The sequence below is a fragment of the Triturus cristatus genome, chromosome 2_2 (genome assembly GCF_964204655.1).
Source record: "Triturus cristatus chromosome 2_2, aTriCri1.1, whole genome shotgun sequence".
Classification (NCBI taxonomy): domain Eukaryota; kingdom Metazoa; phylum Chordata; class Amphibia; order Caudata; family Salamandridae; genus Triturus; species Triturus cristatus.
The window spans coordinates 1,176,277,801-1,176,298,411 of NC_140582.1; the positions used below are offsets into that span (position 1 = coordinate 1,176,277,801).

Consider the following 20,611-nt stretch of genomic DNA (forward strand, 5'->3'; position numbering starts at 1 on the left):
AATTAAGTAAGGACAGACTCAATAAATAAGTTGAAGGGCAGAATTATAAAACTTAGAGATATTTATTACATAAATTCCAAGGATATGTCAGAACCTCTTTCAGAGGGCCAAGGGGCACGCAGGGGCTACTGGGCCAAAACGTGGGGGTTGAGGTCTTTTACCCCTGAATTCCTGGGGCTCCTCCTGCTATGAACTGTGAGTTACTTGATCAAGAACCCCTTCTGCACTTGACTATCATGATAGCATGGTCCAAGCAGTCCAAAGCTCCCTCTCAGAGGGAGGTGTGGAACAGGATAGTGACTATGGGCTCACAACTCAGCATGCGCAGAGCAGCAGTAATGAACTGGTGTCCAGCCAAATACTTGCTTTTATGCAAAAAGAAAAGTATTTTACTTCTATTGCTAACTACACAAAGAAAAGATACGACGTCTACAAACAATTACACAGCTCTCCCCTGAGGTTGTGGTTCTAGTGTTTCTTTGGCTGTACCCTTTCCCACTCACTTCTCACCTTAGTAAATGTGGTTACTCCCCATTCACTATTGGTAACAGCCAGGGTATGCCCCACTAGTACAGCAAGTCTCAAATGTCAACTATGACTCTAATTTTATGTCAAGAGTGTTCCAGCGCTATCGGGCTAAACTAGCAGCAAGTTCCCCCAGGGCCAACAGACCTGAAACCAGGTTTAACCACACCAGCAGGCCTGGAGCATCTAAAGTTCCGGAATGCACCCCGCCTGTAGGCACTCAAAGTGGCTGCAGACAAGTTCAGATAAGCCAGCTGCACTCAGCAAGTACATAGTCTTTCACTCACGGTCACGCTCTTGAAACAACCGGAGGCTTTCTGCAGGCCCACCTGGGGGGTTAAGTATTCATTAGGCTTCTATTGAGGAATGTCTATGACGTTCCTGTCTTGGGTCCCTCAGCCTAGTTAATGGTGCGTGGGTGCTCCAAGGCATCCTCACTTCTCCAGCAGAGGGAAGAACAAGTCACAGTTCTTGTTGTTCCTGGTGACCCACTCCAACATACGGGGTCACTACAACTCACTGTCCATGGGCTTCAGCCCGATCAGCACAGTGAAGTTCTCTACGGTTGCCCATCCTGGCATACGGGGTCGCTGTCATGCTGCTGCAAAAGGCTTCAGCCCTAACCACAAGGCAGTCTTTCCAATCCAGGCATATGGGATCGCCTTTTCGCAACTACGCGCCGACTCTCACCTGATCGGCCAAGTATGACACACAGCTAATTTCACAGAGATGTCTTCTGGCATACAGGGGTCTCCAGCTCTGCCCTGCATACAGGCAACAATCCAATTGGTGCATCAGCCATTTCCTCACACCTCGCATAGTGTGTCCACTCAACAGAGCTTCCCACTAGACCTCACTTCCTCCAACGCTCTCCTCTTCCTCACAGGAAGTACTGATCATGGCGAGTAGGTAGGTGCTGCTGCTCGATGCTCCAGGGCAAGTGGTCTTGGATTCCCTGGGTGATGTCCCCTCCCCTTCTTATAGTCCATTTTCAGACACCAAATGGGATTTTGGGTCTGTATCTTTGAAGCTTAATGTTGGGGTTCTGCTTCTTTGGAAGTGTTCCTTCCTCTGCTCCCTTTTCTTCTTGAAAAGCAGTCTGTCACAGCAGGGATGTCTCCAAAGCTGATAGTCTCACAACACATGCCATGGTGAGTGACTAGAGTTCACACCTGGATGTCTGCCACAGTAAGATGTGCATCAAATAGTTAGCCTAGGGCCCCCTGCCCTACTCTTTATGGTTCTCAGCCCCATCTGCTTCCTCGAGATATGCCCAGGCCTCTTCCTTGTGAACTCTCATTGAATTAAAGAACACCCTTTAAAGCGTACTGGGTAAGCCTGGTCTTACCCTCCCCAGCGTGTCCCACCCACTTACAAGAATGCAGCAATATACAAACCTTTCTGAGGGGGGCTCTTTACCTCCTCTCCATGTTTCATCATGCAAGCCTTGGTCTCCCAAACGAAACCCAGGGCCCTCCAAGAATTATACCATTCACAGGCACACATACACCCAATGTATGTGTACAACACAGACACACACTGCACAGTACTGTATCCTCCATGTACTGCACCACTTATAGGCACACACACATCCAGCATATGCATTTAACTTGCACAGACTGCCCAGTAGTGTATCTTTTACGTACTGTACTACTCATAGGCACACATACATCTAGCACATGAATTTAACATGCACGTACTACACCCTTCAAATATTGTACCACTCACAGGTACACATACTCCCAGCACATGCATCAACCATGCACACACTGTTTAGTACAGCAATATCCCTGTATTGTGCCCTTCCCAGACACACATACACCCAGCGCAGATACACCATCTCTTCGCAGCACTTCACACCAATCTGATGTAGGCCAAGGGTGAGTTACGCACACAGCAGCTGAACTTTAAAAGGGGGTGAGCATGTAGTCCTAACTCCAGTGCCACAGGTTAAAAAAGAACTGTCACACCTACTTATCACTACACGGTATGCTGCCACCACGGCACTTGTGCTACATACCTCCTGGCGAATGCAGTAGCTTTCCAGCACTATGAGCAAAGTGCTTTGGGTGCCCCTCTGGTTCAACAAGACCGCAATCTGTGAGACAGGCCTATGTTATGGCAAACACGCATGATCCGTGTTTGCCTATGACAACACAAATCAGTATTAGTGATGCAGACACCAGTATAGTTGGCCACTCCGGGCACGAGGGCATGTCTGTTACCATCTGGAGGACTTTTCTGTCCCAACAGTATACAATACAAAAATTTCAAAATATTTCATAAGTCATTGCCATAAAGGCTCTCAGTGGTGGGCAATACAGCATGGTAGCAAAATCAAAATATTCTAAGTCCCAAATGAGCAGCAAAATCTGTAAGAAATTGGACACAGTTCCTAGGAGCATTGGAAAGTCTACTGGACCATTCCCAAATATGAGAGTTTGTGTAGGAAATCTTCTTACAGGAATTAAAAGTGTAGATTCATCTTAGTGTGAGCAATAGGAATACAATTTCATCAAATCAGAGCACATTCTTATTATACATCATATTACCTTACCACCTAAGGACTATCCCACTACATGAACATGGATTCAGCTGAGAAGGAAATCATCCGGAGATGGCAGAACAAACTGTTTACAAAACAACATTGAACTATTGTGAATAGATGCAATACAACAAGCTAGCGGAAGAGTCCTTGAGCAGTTGAAACATTATTGAGACCATGTTAGACATCTACAAAAGTAGCGAGAAAGGGCTTTGGACCTCGCTTCATCGCGTGGGTGCGCTTAATGTACGCGGAACCCCTGGCGCAGGTGCTGGTAAACAACAAGGTGTCTGAAGTCTTCACGCTGGCTAGAGGAACTCGCCAGGGCTGCCCCCTTTCGCCACTTCTTTTCGCCCTCTCCCTGGAGCCGCTTGCGGCCTGGATAAGACAGGTTGCCACCGTGCAGGGCATAGCATGGGCGGAAGGGTGGGAGGATAAAGTATCTCTGTATGCTGATGACATACTTCTTTACCTCTCTAAGCCGCGTAGATCCATGATCGCGGCGCTGGACATACTGGCTAGTTTTGGTCGCAACTCTGGATTCCGAGTCAACTGGGCTAAATCGCATCTCTACGTCCTGCGCGGGGACCCTCCCAGACTCCCTGCCACTTGCCCTATCCGGGTGGCGAAGGACGGGTTTAAGTACCTCGGAGTGTATATCACCGTTAATAAGGCCCTGCTGTACGAGCACAACCTCAAGCCGCCGCTGCTCCGGCTCCAAAGGGAGGCGAAATCCTGGCAGAACCTCCCACTGTCCTTGCTGGGCCGAGCAGCGCTATTTAAGATGCTATCGCTCCCACGATTCCTCTACGCGCTGCAAAACTACCCAGACCTGGTTCCGAACAGTTACTTTCTGGCGATCGAGACCGCGGTACGCACCCTCCTCTGGGCCGGGATGCCCCGTATCTCGCTGGCTAAGCTCACGCTGGGGTGGTACGATGGTGGAATTGCTCTCCCCGACATCCGTAAATACTACTGGGCGGCCCACCTGTCCGCGATTAACCAAGGGACATACGGGGACGGGAACGACCCAGCATATGGTATGGATAGGTGGTTGCTTCCCGGGGGGAACTATGAAATAGCACTCTACTCTAAAAGAGGGGTGAGCCGACTCACCGGACCGACGCTCCACTCGGTGCAGATATGGCACATCGCCCAGAAGAAGCTCGGTTGGTCTGGCGTCCTCACGATGGCCACGCCACTTTGGGCCTCCGAAGCATTGGGCAATCTAAGACGCACCAAGGGGTTCTGCAACTGGGACCTGATCGGCATCTCCCAGATCAAAGATATCTGGGGGCCTGCCGGGATCCGCACGTTCGCCCAAATGCGAGAAGCATACGAGCTGGCGGATACCGAATATTTTAGGTACTTGCAGATAAGTCACTCCCTGCAGGCCAATATCCCACCGGAGGCCAAACTGCCACCGGCCTCCCCCCTTGAAGATAGGCTGCTGGATGGACATCTCGCGGAGCACGCCATATCCCTCACCTACAAAAAACTTATCAATAACCCCCCATATATGCTTCTTCCCCTCAAAGAAAAGTGGGTCGCTGAAGGGTTGGAGATAGATGACGAGGAGTGGCTTTATGCCCTGGCCTCCCCGCGTGAAGTCGCGATATCAGCCCGATTGCGGCTTATTCAACTGAAGATTCTATACAGAGTCTATATCTCTTGCACGAGACTACACATGATGGGGAGGGCAGACACAGCGCTCTGTAGGAGGGGTTGTGGGGACACGGGAACCTTTTTCCACGTAGTGTGGGGCTGCCCGAAGATTCAGAGGTATTGGAGAAGAGTGGTGCGGTGTATGGAGGAGGTGTGGGAAGTGGAGATTCGCCCGGAGGCTAAAAGGTGCCTCCTCAATATATGGGAACCAACTGACCTGCCGCCAAAAGGGAGGCTCTGGGTCACACTCGGGCAAATGGTTGCGAAGAGGAACATAGCCAGGCTCTGGGGAAGCGCTGTTCCACCAAAACTATCAGATTGGAACAACGATATGGATTGGTGCATGCTGCAGGAAAGAACTGTGTATGTGGCGAGAGGGTGCCCTCGTAAGTGGGTTGAGGTATGGGCCAAGTGGAACGATTTTAGGGGGGGCATTTGTGAGCCTCCTGCCATCGCGCAGGAAGAACCCGGAGATGTCTAGTATCCTGCTGCTGCGGCTTGGGGTGCTGGGGAGGGGGGCGGAGGCTGCAGCCCCGAGCCATGGACACGTAAGACGAGCGTAGTGTTGACCGGTAGTTAAGGGGTGGGAGGGGGAGGGAGTTTGATTGTTTGGCACCTTAATGCCTATTGGGGCACTATGCCCATACTTTTGTGGATGTTCTGAGGGACACTAGACCTGCAACATTCTGGTTACACCTTGGTACACCTGCATCCTTCAATGCCGCCGTACCTCCGGATTGACCGCACAGGGCTGTGTGATCCGAGACATATGCAAGTATATTCTCCGCGGCCGGTCCATAAGGGTTGTAGGCTCTCTGCTGTGTAGCGTGAATCTCTGAATAAAGGTCTTTCAAAAAAAAAAAAAAAGTAGCGAGAAAATTGTTACTTGGCAACAAACAAACATTACTTTATTTCACTGTGTGCAGCAGAATTAATAAACAGGAAATGTGCAGGGTGAGATATCCATTTTAAACAAGATGGAGTCACAATCTAACTGAGGCCTACTTATCATAGGGCAAGAAAAGGCACTTTTACAGGTCATAGAAAAATTGTTTCAAAGCCAATAACATAAGATAAGCGCATACATGCAAATTCCACATTAATAATACTTCTATTTTAAAAAGTGCACAAAACCTACCACATCCTTTTGACCATAGATGAAGATGACCCCTGCCTCTTGGTATTGCTGGACCGCTCAGCTGCCTTTGATACAGTCGACCATCTCACCCTCAATACGCATTGTTAAGTCTCAAACGAGATTCACTGACAATCTCCTTTATTGGTTCTTCAACCTTTCAATTTTATTTTTAATAACAAATTTTATTTGGTTTTCCTGATACAATCTGGGTCATAGCCCTACAAATAACTGTAGAAAATAATATGAGTCAGGAGTACCATAGCATTTAAACAACTGCAACTCCTGCGAAACTTGCAGGTCGAACAACATGAACACAGTGCAGACAGTTCTAGACTACCTTGAAACTTTAGCCAGTTTGTTCCCTCAGGAAGCTCCGGGTCACAAAAGATCACTATCACCTGTGGAGTACCCCTGGGATCCATACCGTCCGCTATTGTCCTCCACCTTCATATGAAGCTGCTTGGTGCTCTACTCACAGATAACGGCATCAAGATTCACCAGAATAGTGATGACGCATCATTCTACTTGAAAGTCACCTACGCTTCAGACTTCCAATGCCTCAAACAGTGCTTGCACATCATCCAGACCTGGATGTCCAGCGCCTTCCTGAAGCTTAACCCAACGAAGGTAGAATTCCTGCTATTTGCCTAGACCAATAAACAAGCATTTGCAATGCAATAGGTCTCGCATTTACGCGAGTTTAAGCTATTGGCATTGTAAGGTCAATGCTTTTTATTTATGTTTTAAAAACGAAAACAAAAATAAAAGGCACTGTTATTTGCAATGTCAATAGCTCAAACTCGCGTAAATGCAAGACCTATTGCATTGCAAATGCTTGTTCCTAAAGTTATTACTTGCGGCCTCAAGGCTACAGCTGCCGACTTTGGAGCTGGAGAACCAGGTTCGAGCCTCGGCATCGACTCAGAATCCTGTGATTCTGTGCAAATCGCTTAATCTACCCTTGCCTACCAAAAATGAAGGTGTCCTCGTGTAACGTAACTGGTGCAGATGTAAAGCGCTCCACTACTGTGTTGAAAAAATCTGCAAAACAAAAAAAATACAAGCTCTGCACCGGAGACGCCAGTGATGTCGATACTAGTCGGTTTCAGAATAAGGACTGGAAATGCGACAATTAGGGACGTTGTTATTAACAGTGGTGAGTTGCAGTGCCACTAGCGCCCACGGCACTCTCTTGATGTCTACTGTCTGTCTTTTACTATTCAAGAAGGGAGCACGGGGGAACCCATTTTTCTGGGCTTTCCTTAGAGTCCATGTCACCGCCGTTAGGTCGCTAAGGACAAAGGGCTGTTGTTTTTAGCCTGGAAATAAAAGTTTAATTGGATGCTTCGGTGCATTGAATCCTTCTCACGCTCAGGCTGACAGGCCCTGGTCCAGAACAACGCTGCTGCAAGCCCGCCCCTTTCTGACGTCACAACAGTGCATCCCTCCCCCGTGACGTCACGCTGTGCTATAAAAGAACACAAACAGTATTCGCCGGTGAAGAGAACGGGAGGATAGAACACTGCGAGAAGCAGACCCCCGCTGGCGGAGCAGAAATAGTGTCGCCGGTCACTGTGGTGAGAAATTCCGGTTGAAGAAGCGAGGATTTCAGGCGGGGCTCCTGTGAGCATGACGGAGCCCCGCGTGTTGCTGCGCCAGTGACCGAGTGAACAGGCCCCCCTGCCATGGGAAGTGCGTGTGCAGCGAGCAGTGAGTTCCCATGAAGTAGCATGCTATGCGTCTGGGGACAGGGGGAAAGAGAAAGCAGACCATGGCGCGCTGTGTTCACGCGGGAATAGGAGATGTGCACGCCTACGGAGTAGGGCACAGGAGATGTGCACATCGCGTGTCTGCACGTGCGTGTTCACGGGCGCGCTCACATTTCCAGTCCAGACTGTGCGTGCACATCTCCTGTCTCCCTTCCGAAGCAAGTCAGTAACAATAGATCTCGCTAGCGACAGCGCTTTCGCGCTGCATCGCTGGGCGAGACCTAAAAAAGACACAGTACAATCTTTGCTTAATGTGATGAACCTTGACAGCGTTGAACCCCAACTTTTATTCAATGCCAAGAAACTCGAACTCACCCTAGACAGCAACCTCAACCTCAAGGAAAATGTTGCCAAAAAACAAAGCCAGCGTGACACTATCTCTATCTTCTAAAGAAAATCAAACTGTTTCTTTCGAAAACCAACTCCAGAACTGCAGCCCAAGCACTCATATTCTCACTTCTGGATGGTGGTAGTGCCCTGCTTCATGGCCTCCCAGACTCCACACTGACATCCTTATAGGCATTTTACATGCTGCAGCACGTCTCATCAAGGGCCTGATGAAATATGATCACATCACTTCCATCCTGACGAAACTCCACTGGCTCCCCTTATTGTCTTGACTACCACCCGTGCTTATCTTGCAGACAAGGTCATCATCGCTCATCGTTCTGAGCAAACCTGCAGCCAGCACACGTCCAGATCACAGACTAAGAAGAGTAAAAAAGAAAACACAACACAGCAGCCTTTTTAGCATCTATACACCCAGGATCTGGAACAACATCCCCGTATCCATCAGAACCACCCATTGTTGGTCCAATTTAGGAAAGAGTTGAACAGTCACCTCTTCAAAGAACACTACTTCACAATGCATTAGCCTTCCAAAGTCCAGCTTCTTCTCCAATTAATCATTGAATTTATGCTTGTCTTTGACCATGAATAGCCATGAATAATGCTCCTCTGCATTTTGACTAGGTTTGCGTTATAGAAATACCGTACACATACGCATATTGCCCGGCTAGAGCCTAAGACTAAATTTACTACTAAACGCTTGAACCTGTTAGCGCCTCTTATCCTAAAACATTTTCAAAATGTAATGCTCAGAGGTTTGAAGATAAATTTCGATTACAAGGGGAATGCTCATGCTACCAACTCAAATAGAGGGCCATCTGCTGGATATCATTTTCTCCAGTGATCTATCTATACATGTTTCCTTTTAATATGACTTCTGTTCTCGCTGCTCCACCCTCTTTGTGTTGTTCCTCTCCTCCACCTACTCCTTTAATAAGTAGCTCCTTAATTCCCTGGACTCTATAGTGCCAATCACCCATCCACACATGTTGCCTTCCTGTTTGCACTAACATGGACAGACCATCTTGCGGCGCCATTTCACTTCCTGGTCCCATCCTCCCTTAAAGCAAGGGTAGACAGGAAATCCACATCTCTCCCAAGATCATGGTCTAAAGTCAATAAACTTAATTTGATACTGCTCTCACCGCTCTGCCCTCTATGTGCAATTTAAATGTCATCTCCTCTGCTTACTCCTATAATAAGTAACTCCTTGATGCCCTGGCCTCTATAGTGCTGTGTAAAAGGTCAAATTTCCATGTGCCACTCTCCTGCCCCCTGGTACTCTAATGATAACAGGATGGCCAAACGTAATCGTTCCTACACCCCAGAGTCAAAAACCACATATAAGCCGTCATTTACAATTATAAGTGACTTGTTCAGAAATCCTGCATAGACTTCTATAACAACAAGATCAATACCTCAGGTAACACTTATCTGGAGATTTTCTCAGTTGTTAACAGCCCGCTACACCCTGATATCTGCACTAATGTCATTCTGAATTTTCAGGGACTTTGCTCAAATTTCTGCTGCCTTAAGCTCAACGCCGAGAAGATAGAAGTCCTCGTCCTCGGAACCACCCCTTCAGCATGGGACAACACCTAATGGCCGACCGCCCCTGGATGCCCACCGACCCACTCGGACCACGCCAAAAACCTCGGCATCGTACTCAACTTATACCTCACCATGAACCGACAGATCAATGCCGTCACCTCCAGCTGCTTCAACACCCTCCGCAAGACCTTCAAATGGATCTCCCCGGAGTCAAGGAAGAACGTCACCCACGCACTCATCACCAGCAGACTGGACTATGGAAACGCTCTCTACGCCGGCATAAACAAGTCCCTACTCCAAAAACTCCAGACGATACAGAACACTGCCGCCAGACTCGACCTCGGCATCCTCCGGCACAAACACATCAGCCAACACCTACGAAGACTCCACTGGCTCCCCATGGAAAAAAAGGTCACCTTCAAAATCCTCACCCACGCCTACTAAATGCGTACACAGCACCGGACCCAAATACCTCAATGACAGAAACAACTTCCACGTACCCAAAAGAAACCTCCGATCTTCCAACCTCGCACTGGCCGAAACCCCACGCATCCGCAGAGCAAGAGGAAGATCCTTCTCTCACACTGCGGCCAAAACCTGGATCGAGCTCCCAGTAGACATCAGACTAGCACCCTCCCTGAACACCTTCAGAAAGACTCTCAAGACATGGCTCTTCGGCTAACGGACCCGCGAATGCCCCCCCTTCCCCATCAGTGCATTGAGACCCTCACGGGTGAGTAGCGCGCTTAACAACCCCTGATTGATTGATTGATTGATCTTCTTCCCATGACCAAATGAGACATGTCCTTCGTATTAGATCTGGCTCTCGCTCAGATCCTGGCCTTTGGTCCCCGAAATCCTAGCACCTGTTGTTAAAGATCCCTGCAAGGGGGCGTGGCCAAGATGGCGTCAAGGTGAAACAAGTCCTCTCGTCTGTCCCACTAACCGGCCGAGAAATCACCGCGCCTAGGCTGTCAAAAGCTTCCATCGGGCGAGATCCTGTGCGGGGCTGCTTACGGAGAGTTAGAGGCCCCCGTCCTGCCTGAAGTGCTCCCGGGAGCTGCAGAGCGGAGAAGGTGACAACATGCTGCGCCCTAGAGACAGCGGGCCTATAGTTGGAGGCGGAGCCGCGGCCTCGATTTTGGATCTGCGCTGGGCCGGCGCTGAGGCAGTAGGGCTTGTGGTGGGGTTACCGTGCCTGGTGCCCCATCTATTCTTCTGCCCTCGGACCTTGAGAGCACCGCATCACTACACTGCCACTTCCGCCTACGAGGCCTGCACCGAGATCGTCCCCTGCCCGCTGTCAGCGATTGGTGCGCTGGGGCCTCGTCGGGGCGTACACCTGTGATCGGAGGAGCGAGCAGCTGGGGCCCTCCTGGTTTGATTTACAGCAGTGGCCAGTGCTGGGCCCGGTCCCTCCTGGGAGGTAAGAGTACACTACAGGCCCTGAGTTTCCTGCAGGGAGCTGTAGAGGGTGGGAGAGGACGCCTGATAATCTCCCCTGTGTTCCCTGGGGCACCCACATGCATGGTTCGGGCGCAGACAACGGCCTGGGGGAGCACTAGAGTGATCACTGGTGGAGGCAGAGACCGAGGAGGAGACCGGGCACGTTACGGCGGCGGCCCGGCTGGGCCTGAGAGTGGCCTGCGATGGACTGGAGGCACTCTGCTCACCCTCCAGACACATACAGCAGAGTCCCGTTCTGGGGTGACCAGAGCCCTAGCAGATGCCTCTGATCAGTTGACATTGGTGGCGCATATTGGCCTCAGATCTGGATTTCTGTGCTGGGGCTCCACGCTGCCAGGACCGGCTGGGGCCTGCGGCAGCAGAGCGGTGCAGGAGGTGATGCCTTGCTTTCTCTCCTTTGTGCTGCAAGCGCAGCGTGGTGGCCTATCCCATTGCCCCATAGCAGGGCTTCGACAAACGGAGGTTGGAGTGGCCCCCTGCTGCTGCTGACACCGGGAGAGCCCTGCCTTGGGAGGCCTTCCTTTTGCGCCCACGCTCTGCTGGCCCGGGTGAAGTGTGGTTTGCCAGTAGCTTTGCTAATTCTACCTGCCCGGTGTCCCCTTCTTGATTGGTGCTGCTCCCCCAGGTGGACACTTCAAAGGAAACTCAACGCCTTTCCCAGGAGCTAGTGAGGGGCGGCGCAGTGGCATTCGACTCCCATCATTTTCTGCGCCTCCACACTGCCCGGGCAGAACTATGTCTTCCACATGGGGGAAAAGAACAAGTCCCTCCAGGAACTCTTTGCACGCCCTCAGGGATGCGCGACATCCAACTCTTCCAAGCAGCACGACGATGCCTCGACACATGGGGGTGGCTCTGGTGAGGAACCATTCATGCGGGCCTTTCTAGAATCCCTATTTTCGGCCCTCCGTGATGATCTGCACACAGTGAAACAAGACCTCACCGCGGAGCTTAAAGCCGCCCGAAAAGACCTCGATAGTGTTTGAGAGTGTGTAGTAGCTCTGGAGGACAAAAGTGACACGCGAGACAATGAGGTTTCCTTCTTACAGCAGGAACTACTCCACATACACGACCAGCAGGTGGACCTTCAGACCCATCTAGAGGACTTGGAGAACCGCTCTAGACGTCATAATGTACGGATCCGTAGAGTGAGGACCAACGCAGAAGCTTGCGATATCTTTACTTTCGTGCGTGAACTATTCAATCACATCCTGGGCAATCCCCTCGACTCCGAACTCCGGATTGACAGGGCACATCGTGTGGGTCCCCCTCGGGCCGACAATGCCCCACCGGTGGATATCCTGGTCTGTGTTCACGACTTCCGCACCAAGGAGGAGATTCTTCAGAAGGCCAGGATGCAGCATCCTATCACGTTCCGGGATCAGACTCCGGTTCTCTACCAATATCTTGCTGCCCTCACGCTTCAAAAACGTAAGACATTTCTCCCCATCACTGCTGCCTTCTGCCAACGCAACACTGCGTATTCCTGGGTCCACCCATTTCGTCTTGTATTTCGATACGACGGCAAGCTTTACTAACTTCCCTCTTTAACAGAGGCCAGCAGGGTACTGAGGATTGACATACCGGAAGAGGACGACAGTAGTGACCCACAAGACCAAGGGCCTAGCGACACACAACTGTGATGGAGGCAGCAGAGACGCAGATGCCGCGCCAACCGCCCGTGGCGCCCCGACTCCGAAGAAATCGCAAAGGGCCAGCAGGACGCTTTGGAGGCTTTACCTGGCACCCTTGCTAAGACACTTCCCTTATAAGGAGCCTAGGCCACATAACTTCTCTTAGCTTTTCTGTTCTTGGTCGGTTTGGGGGGGGGAGCGGGGGATACCAATGGCCACGTAATTCCCGTAGTAATGTTTTACCTGATCTTCCACGGAAGTTGGACTGTCACCAGGACTCTTGATTCATGTTGGCACCTGTTGTGCTGGGGTCTTTTCTATCTCTCTCAGGGGCTGTCGTTCTCTTCTCCTTCCTCCTGCGCTTCTCCTCGGTCACCCAGTGCTGCTGGATATAGTTTTTTTTTAAATTCTCTTTATTGATTTTCCAGAAGCGACAGTACACAGAACCTGTCACGTAGGACGGCATAATTCAATGAGAATAAGAACAACAGCGAACTAAGTGTGATTGCTACTACCTAATAGATAAATGCTAAAAATGAAAGGCCGCCTATTACTTATGCATCCTAAAGCAATAATTTCACGTTGCAACAACATACTATTTAAACATCAGATATGTGATTCTTCGCTAGAAGATATTGTCGTAATGGCTCCCAGATGTCTTTGGGCTTAGAGGAGGACGGGAGTCCTTCAGCATACAGTTCAAGAGTTTCTCTGCAGTACACCATGTCCTTCAGCCAGTGATCAACACGGGGGGCCAATGAGCTTTCCCACGTCAGTGCCACCCGCCGTTGTGCTAGTAATAGAGCAATCCTCAAAACCTTGCCCATAGTGCCCTTAACTTGAGGTACATAACACAGCAAACAGACTGCCGGTTTACACTGCAAGACTTAAGTGGACATGACCTGCAAACAATTAACGACTGCCTTCCAGTATTGTGTGACAAAGGTACAGTGCCATGCCAAATGCCAAAAGTCTGCATCCGGTGTACCACATCGTTTGCAATTACTTGTGTCCCAGAGGCCTATCCTGTGTAGTTTGGACGGTTTGTGATAGATCTGATTAATATATTTGAAATGAATTATCCTGAGGTTCCCATTGGGGGTTAGTCTGCCTGTCAATGTATATATGGGCTACCACTCTGTCGGGGTCAGCGGGGTGTCGAGTACAGTGTTCCACCGCATCAAGCTACGGTCTTCCCTATTTACAATTTCAGCACGTACCGACTTATATAATTTGGTTACCAGTTTCCGCCTCGAGGGCGACACCAACAACAACTGTAAAGACTGTAATGAGGGTGGCTCCACAGGATATGACTCAATGTTTTTGTGGTGCAAGTTTCAATCGATGGACAGTGAAGCGAAATAATGGTGTTTGGTTTATAATGTACTGAAGGTCTTCAGACGTGAGAAAGTGTCCATCTATGAAGAGATCATGCATTTGTCGGATACCGACCGCTTGCAGCGAGTGGATCGAACCCATCTCTTACATGTACAATCGGCATGGCCGGGGCATAAATCGGAAGTTTCTTTGCCAGCTTGCCAATCGATTGCCAAGCAGCTATAGTGGTGTCCACTGTATTTATCTCTGTCTTGGGCGTGCCCCTGTGTGTATGTGTGAGGATTCCAGTCAATGGAACAGGATGTGCGTCCCCATCCTCCACCACGACGTGTGGTGTGAAGGCATGTGGGTGGTACCAGTAGTAGGCCTGTGTACATAGGTAGTAAAGGTATAAATCAGGTGCGCAGAACCCTTCAGCATAATCCAGGGTAAGTGTATGCCAACCTATCCTAGCTTGCTTACCATTCCAGATAAGTCTAAGTTAGTGGGAACGAAGAGTGCGAAAGAGTTGCGCCGGCAACCGGATTGGGATATTATTAAACAGATATAAAAACCGCTGCAGTACGATCATTTTAATAATGGCGATGCGGTCGGCCAGGGCGAGTGGCAACGAGGCCCATCTGTCAACTTGAAGTTCATGGGTAGCACAAGCTGTGCCATAATTTTCCCTTACCACAATCTCTGGATCGCGATGTACCCACACTCCTAAATATTTCACAGGATCCGTGGACCATATCAGAGGGTATTCCATCTGAGGGGGTGTAGTGTTTGACGTCAAAGGGATAATTCGTCCCAGTTTATCAGGAGCACAGAAAATAAACCAAAATGAATATATTCCCGTAGAACGGGGGACAGATATTTTTGTGGTTCACAAATGAAAAGCACCATGTCGTCTGCATATAGGGATATGCCGACAGGACGATGGTTAAAATTGAGCGCCGATTCCCTGTGGCGCTGACGAATTAAACAAGCTAGTGGTTCTAGCATGAGGGCAAATAAAAGCAGCGAGGGAGGACAGCCGTGCCGTGTGCACCAATGCTGCTGGATATAGTTCTCCGAGCTGGCGACATGTGCCCTCTGACCTCCCTATGCAGCTGCAGCTGAGCATTATACCTTGCCTTGGCCTGTGCATGCTTTGCACCGCACGATATTCCCCGCAGTAAATGCCTCCCCATAGTCTTAAAGTCCTCACACTTAATGTGCGGGGACTAACTAATCCCATCAAACGCCGGGTGATTCTGGTTTATCTGGAGAGCTCCGGGGCTGACTGTCATGTCCCAGCGTAGATAGAGGGTGGAGACACATTAGGCTTGAGTGTGTGTGTCTGCGTTTGCTTCTTTCTACTAAAACTACGTTTCCCATAAGCCTGTGGGCCTCATCACATGCCCTGTGATCAGGAAGCATACATAAGCACTGCCCACAGGCTGCCCGGTGCTTGTCAATCAAGTACTTCCTGGAAGCCCGATCTGCTTGCTTCGCCATCGCTACGGAATTCTCTGTCCTGCATTTCGTCGAGATGGAAGACGAACACGCACGCTTTGTGCCCAACTGCAGCGTCTCTTTGAGAGACACCTTAATCTGAAACACGCTGCAGAGCGTCTTGGAGCTGTTGCTCGGCTCCCCCCAGGTGCGTAGACTCGCAATCACATCTTTCTGAACGCGCAGAGGCGCGTCTGTGAGCCGTTACTCGGCTCACCTCTGGTGTATGGACTCGCCTTGCCTGCTTTGTTTGTAAAGTTTAGTTTACGAGCAGACGCTCGTCGGCGAGCCGCTTGGAAGGCTCGGATTCCGCTTAGTTTTTCTTTTTTACTTTTATTCCCATACTCATCAAAGAAGACGCATGTGGAAAACCTGCATGCGCTATGGAGCCGTTTGAAAGGCTCGTCTTTCGCGCTGGCAACCATTCCCTCCAGCTGGGGAAGACAAATCGGACACCGCGCAGGAGCGCTACGAAAGCCATGGAGAAGTCTGCACTGAACGACCCGCTTCCTGTAACAAGGAGAACCCTTCACAGCTAAGTGCTATTTGTTTTGTGTTAATTACAAGCTGCTGGGAGTGCAGGACAAAGCGCATGCGATAAACTTGTACTTTAGAATAGCCAGTTGGTTCCTTTATTGATTTACCCTTGGCTCTATGTACCCTGCTTTGGGTAGTGTGCAGCAGAACCGCCACATAAGTGCTCCCTCATGTTTATATAATAGTGCCTTGCATACAGGTAGTTGTTGGTATACATGTATGTTGGGCTTCTGTTTCACTGCATGGAACACGGGGTTAGACAGCTGGAGATTCCGGATTGAACTGAGGTCTACGCCCACGTGCCTTCTCCCAGAGTGTGATTTACCAGCTGCACCTTTTTGTTTCTTTTATCCCTTTTTTCCCTTTCCCCCGTTATGGAGCCGTCTGTTGAGTGACATATATATCCTCAAGGGCTGCTCCGTATTGGGGGGAGGGTTACTTAGCATCGTCCCTCGCTCCCGCTGTATCCGGCTTGAAAAGGTTAGTGGTCTTACACTGACGTATGCCTATTACAAGAAACACATTTGTTAACTAAAGATTGTCACAGACTCCGGTCACGTGCTTTTCTAACCCAATTCTTCTCCTCGGGACCCTCTAAATCTGTGGGGGTGGCGATTCTGATCTCTAGGGCTTCTAAAGTGAAATAGGTGCAGAAGGAGTTCGAAATCAAAGGCAGGCTTCTCACCTACCAATTCACGATTGGAGGCCATACGTTAATCTTAGGATCCATCTATGCCCCTAACGAAGGACAGGAGCAGCTTCTCCATGAGGCAATGCTCGAGGCCACCGCCACACTGAAACGCAGGGTGCTCCTGGGGGGGGACCTCAACCTAGTTTTTAATAATGAGCTGGATAGGTCGGTGCAACGCTTTGGCCAGGTGGGTGCCCTTTCCCGTGCCGGATTTGCTAGACTGAGGGACCTAGGTTTGATGGATTTATGGAGGGACCTCCTCCCACACTCTTATTACTCTAGCGCTCACAAGACTTATGCTAGGTTGGACTACTTCATGGGCACCAAGACGGTCAGGGACATGACGACATCCACCGACATTTTGGTTGCTGCCTTATCGAACCATGCCCCTGTAGTGATTACCCTAACTTTGCCCCCCATACGGCTCCCTACTAGACACTGGCGCTTCCAAGATACCCTCTTACACCGTGCACACTCCGTTGCCCAGATTCAACATGCGCTCGATGACTATCTGTCCTATAACGACAACACTGACGCGTCTATCTCCACTAAATGGGAAGCCTTAAAGGCTGTAGTTCGAGGAGCGATTATTGCCCACTCCTCTGCGGATAACGGTGAATGTAAACGGAAGAGGGAAGACCTCACTCAGAGAGTACACGAGCTAGAACAGATACACCAACGGACCGCATCTAGCGTCAATTGAAGGCAGCTAGGTTGCAGTTGGCTGCCATAGATTGTGATAAAGCCGAATACGTAGCGCTATGCCTGTACCATTACTTTTATACAAATGCGGTCAGTTACTAGTACACAAAACTGAGAGAAACCCGACTGCGTGATGGGGTTCAGGAGATCACAGATCATGCAGGTCACACACATACAGAAGACTCTGACATAGCGGAGACGTTCAGTGACTTTTACGCACAACTGTACAATGCACAACGTCTAGAGTAGTTGCGTACTTGGATCAGGTTACTCTTCCCAGCTTGTCCCAAGCGCAAGTCGACCATCTAGAGAGGGAGATCCGTCCGGAAGAAATGGTCTCGGGCATCTCGCGCCTAAAATTGGCTAAATCTCCTGGTCCAGACGGCTAAACGACAGCGTTCTGTAAGCAGTTTTGCCACACGCTTACCCCTCTTCTTACTTGCCTCTTTAATTCCTTTGCTTCTTCTGGGGCGATCTCTTCCTCCATGCTCGAGGTGGCCATAGTGGTCATTCACAAGCCCGGCAAGGATAAGAAGCACTGCGCAGCATATAGACCTATTTCTCTTTTAAACCTTGACCTGAAGCTCTATACGAGCATCCGTGCGGCTCGCCTGGCTCCCTATATGCCTGGGTTAATGGACCCTGACCAGGCAGTATTTATATCCCAATGACAGACCAGTGATAACACAAAGCGAGTGCTCCATCTCATCGAAAAAGCTTCTCGCATTCCGGAAGACTATATGCTCCTAACCGTCGATGCCGAAAAGGCGTGCGATCACGTGCACTGGCTTTATTTGGAGCAAGTGTTGATCCGTTTTGGCCTAGGGAAAAAAATGAGGACCCGTATTCTCAACTGCTATCGTGGCCCTGCAGCCGCGGTACGAGTGAATGGATACGCGTCGACTCCCTTTTGCATCCACAGAGGCACTAGACAGGGGTGCCCTCTGTCGTCCCTGCTCTTTGCCTTATACATGGAGCCCCTGGCGCAAAGAGTTCGTGAGCGCCCGCAAATCTTGGGTATTCGCTTTGGCAGTGATACTCATACCATCAGCTTATACGCGGACGACATCTTAGTCACTCTGACGGACCCTGCCATAGCCCTGGGCACCTTTCTAGAGGAGCTGGACTCCTTCGGGAGGGCGTCTGGGTTCAAAGTCAATGTTATGAAGTCCAAGGCTCTAAACCTCTCCTTACCACCTCCATTGCTGGTGGAACTACAGGCGCGTCACTTCGTGCAGTGGTCCTCTGACACAGTCCCTTATTTGGGAATCCAGCTAGCCCCCACACTACAGACGGCGAGGGCAGTTAACTACAGCCTCTTACACTCCCACATTCGTGCTGACCTACGGCGATGGAAACACTACCCTATTTCTTGGCTGGGTCGCATTGCCGCAGTCAAGATGATGATCCTTCCCAAACTCCTCTATCTTTTTCAAACGCTTCCTCTACAACCTCCCACTGGTTGGCTCCAGCGGGTGCAGTCAGAACTTTCCCAATTCATTTGGCAGGGTCGCAAACGAGGATGAAGCGGCTGGTTAGTTTCCTCCCTCCCGATGAAGGGGGTCTAGGGATCCCTGATCTTGCGCTTTACTATAAAGCTGCACAACTACGGCACCTAGTGGAGTGGATCCGGGCCGAGGCAGAGAAGCACTGGCTTTTCCAAGATCGCGCGATAGCGGGCACTTCTTTGATGAAGATCCCTGAATCTGAGCGCTTGCCTTACCTACAGCTGCGACACTGGGCCTCCCACCCAGACAATAAATCACAGGTCCATAGACTTCTTACCCATTATGAGAGATGGCTGATCACCTGTTCCTCAGATAAAAGGTTAATTTCAGATCTGTACAGAATGCTTCTATCCCGCTACACTCATGCCTTCCATGCAGGGCGGGCCAGATGGGAAAGGGACCTGGGTCGGACTCTCACTAACAAGGAATGGGAGGGGATCTGCTATAGGGCGCGACACACTGCGACTCACATAGGTCTCACTGAAACCTTTACTAAACTCGCGTATTATTGGTACTACACCCCCGAGCGCATGCACCACTTCGACAGTGCATATAGCCCGGACTGCTGGCGAGGATGTGGGAAGGTGGGTACACTTGTCCATCTACTATGGGAATGTGAACATTTGACATCCTACTGGACTCAAGTCCTCGACGACATTGAAAAATATTCTGGGGGTGCCAAACCCGCCCATTTATCCTATGAAATCTATGAGGGGGAAGCAAATAGCGCTTGCGCTGGGCACCTCTATGCAAAACATTCTCACACATTGGAATTCTACGTGTATCCCAACACTCACCGGGTGGTTTTAACGCCTTTGGCGTATATTAGGCATGGAAAAGATCTCGCTCACTTAGGCTGGCTAAGGATCGGGATTTGGCGAATTATGGCAATGTTTCCTAGCCCTCCTGGCACAGGACCTTCAGGAATTAACGTGCTCGAGTTACTTACGCCTAATGCGATTGGCACAGTCGAATACTCTCACGGATTAGCCACGCAGGCTAGACCCCTGCATACTTATAGATAAGATGGGCTGAGGGGGTCAGTGGGGAGTGGGGGAGAGCGCTATCCTATTTCCTTCATTTTCCCTTCTTTCTACTTCTGGGTTAGGGTGGGGGCTGTATTTTTGCTCTCATTTCTCTGGAGAGTTTATTTTTTAATTTCATAAGCCACCTGCACCGGAACCCTGCGTGGTCTACTTGGTTGCATTGCTTATCTGCTAATATACACTGCTTGGCATTTGATTCAATAAAAAGATTTAAACCATAAATATCCCCGCAATATCTCTATTGCCTCTCCATGGGTCCTGAACATCTGAAAGCATGCCTACGTAAGTCACTTCTCAAAAAAACTAACAATAACCTATTTATGCTGAACAACTACCACCCAATTTTCTTACTTCAAGCTCTTCCCAAGATCTTCAAAGAGACCCATTAGCACTCAACTCTCCCTCTACCTTGAAATTAACCATCAGCTCAATTCCTCTCAGTCGGGTTTTCACCAATATCATAGTCTCGCTCTTATCTCTGTAATTGACTAACTGTGAATGTTGTTTGTTATAGGAGTGTTAGACCTGTCAGCCCTTTGGGTGGTCCCTCCTCATCATTATTTATTTTGTCCCACTTTTGCCTCAAACCCTGTTAGAATCTTTCCTTTTTGGGAACCACCAGACTTTTTAGTGTTGCTGCAGATTCAGGGAGCCATTTTATCTACCCC

General features: G+C 49.8%; 1 protein-coding gene across 1 annotated transcript in view; it reads left to right on the forward strand.

Annotated features, from left to right (window-relative positions):
* The first annotated feature begins 4,259 nt into the window (after window positions 1–4,259).
* The window catches only part of LOC146863322 (uncharacterized), a 58,967-nt gene continuing 42,615 nt past the window's right edge, over window positions 4,260–20,611 (forward strand). Inside the window, exons 1-2 of the mRNA XM_085643168.1 lie at window positions 4,260–4,435; window positions 15,441–15,607. Of these exons, the coding sequence (XP_085499294.1) occupies window positions 4,260–4,435; window positions 15,441–15,607 (343 nt within the window). The remainder of the gene's footprint in view (window positions 4,436–15,440; window positions 15,608–20,611) is intronic.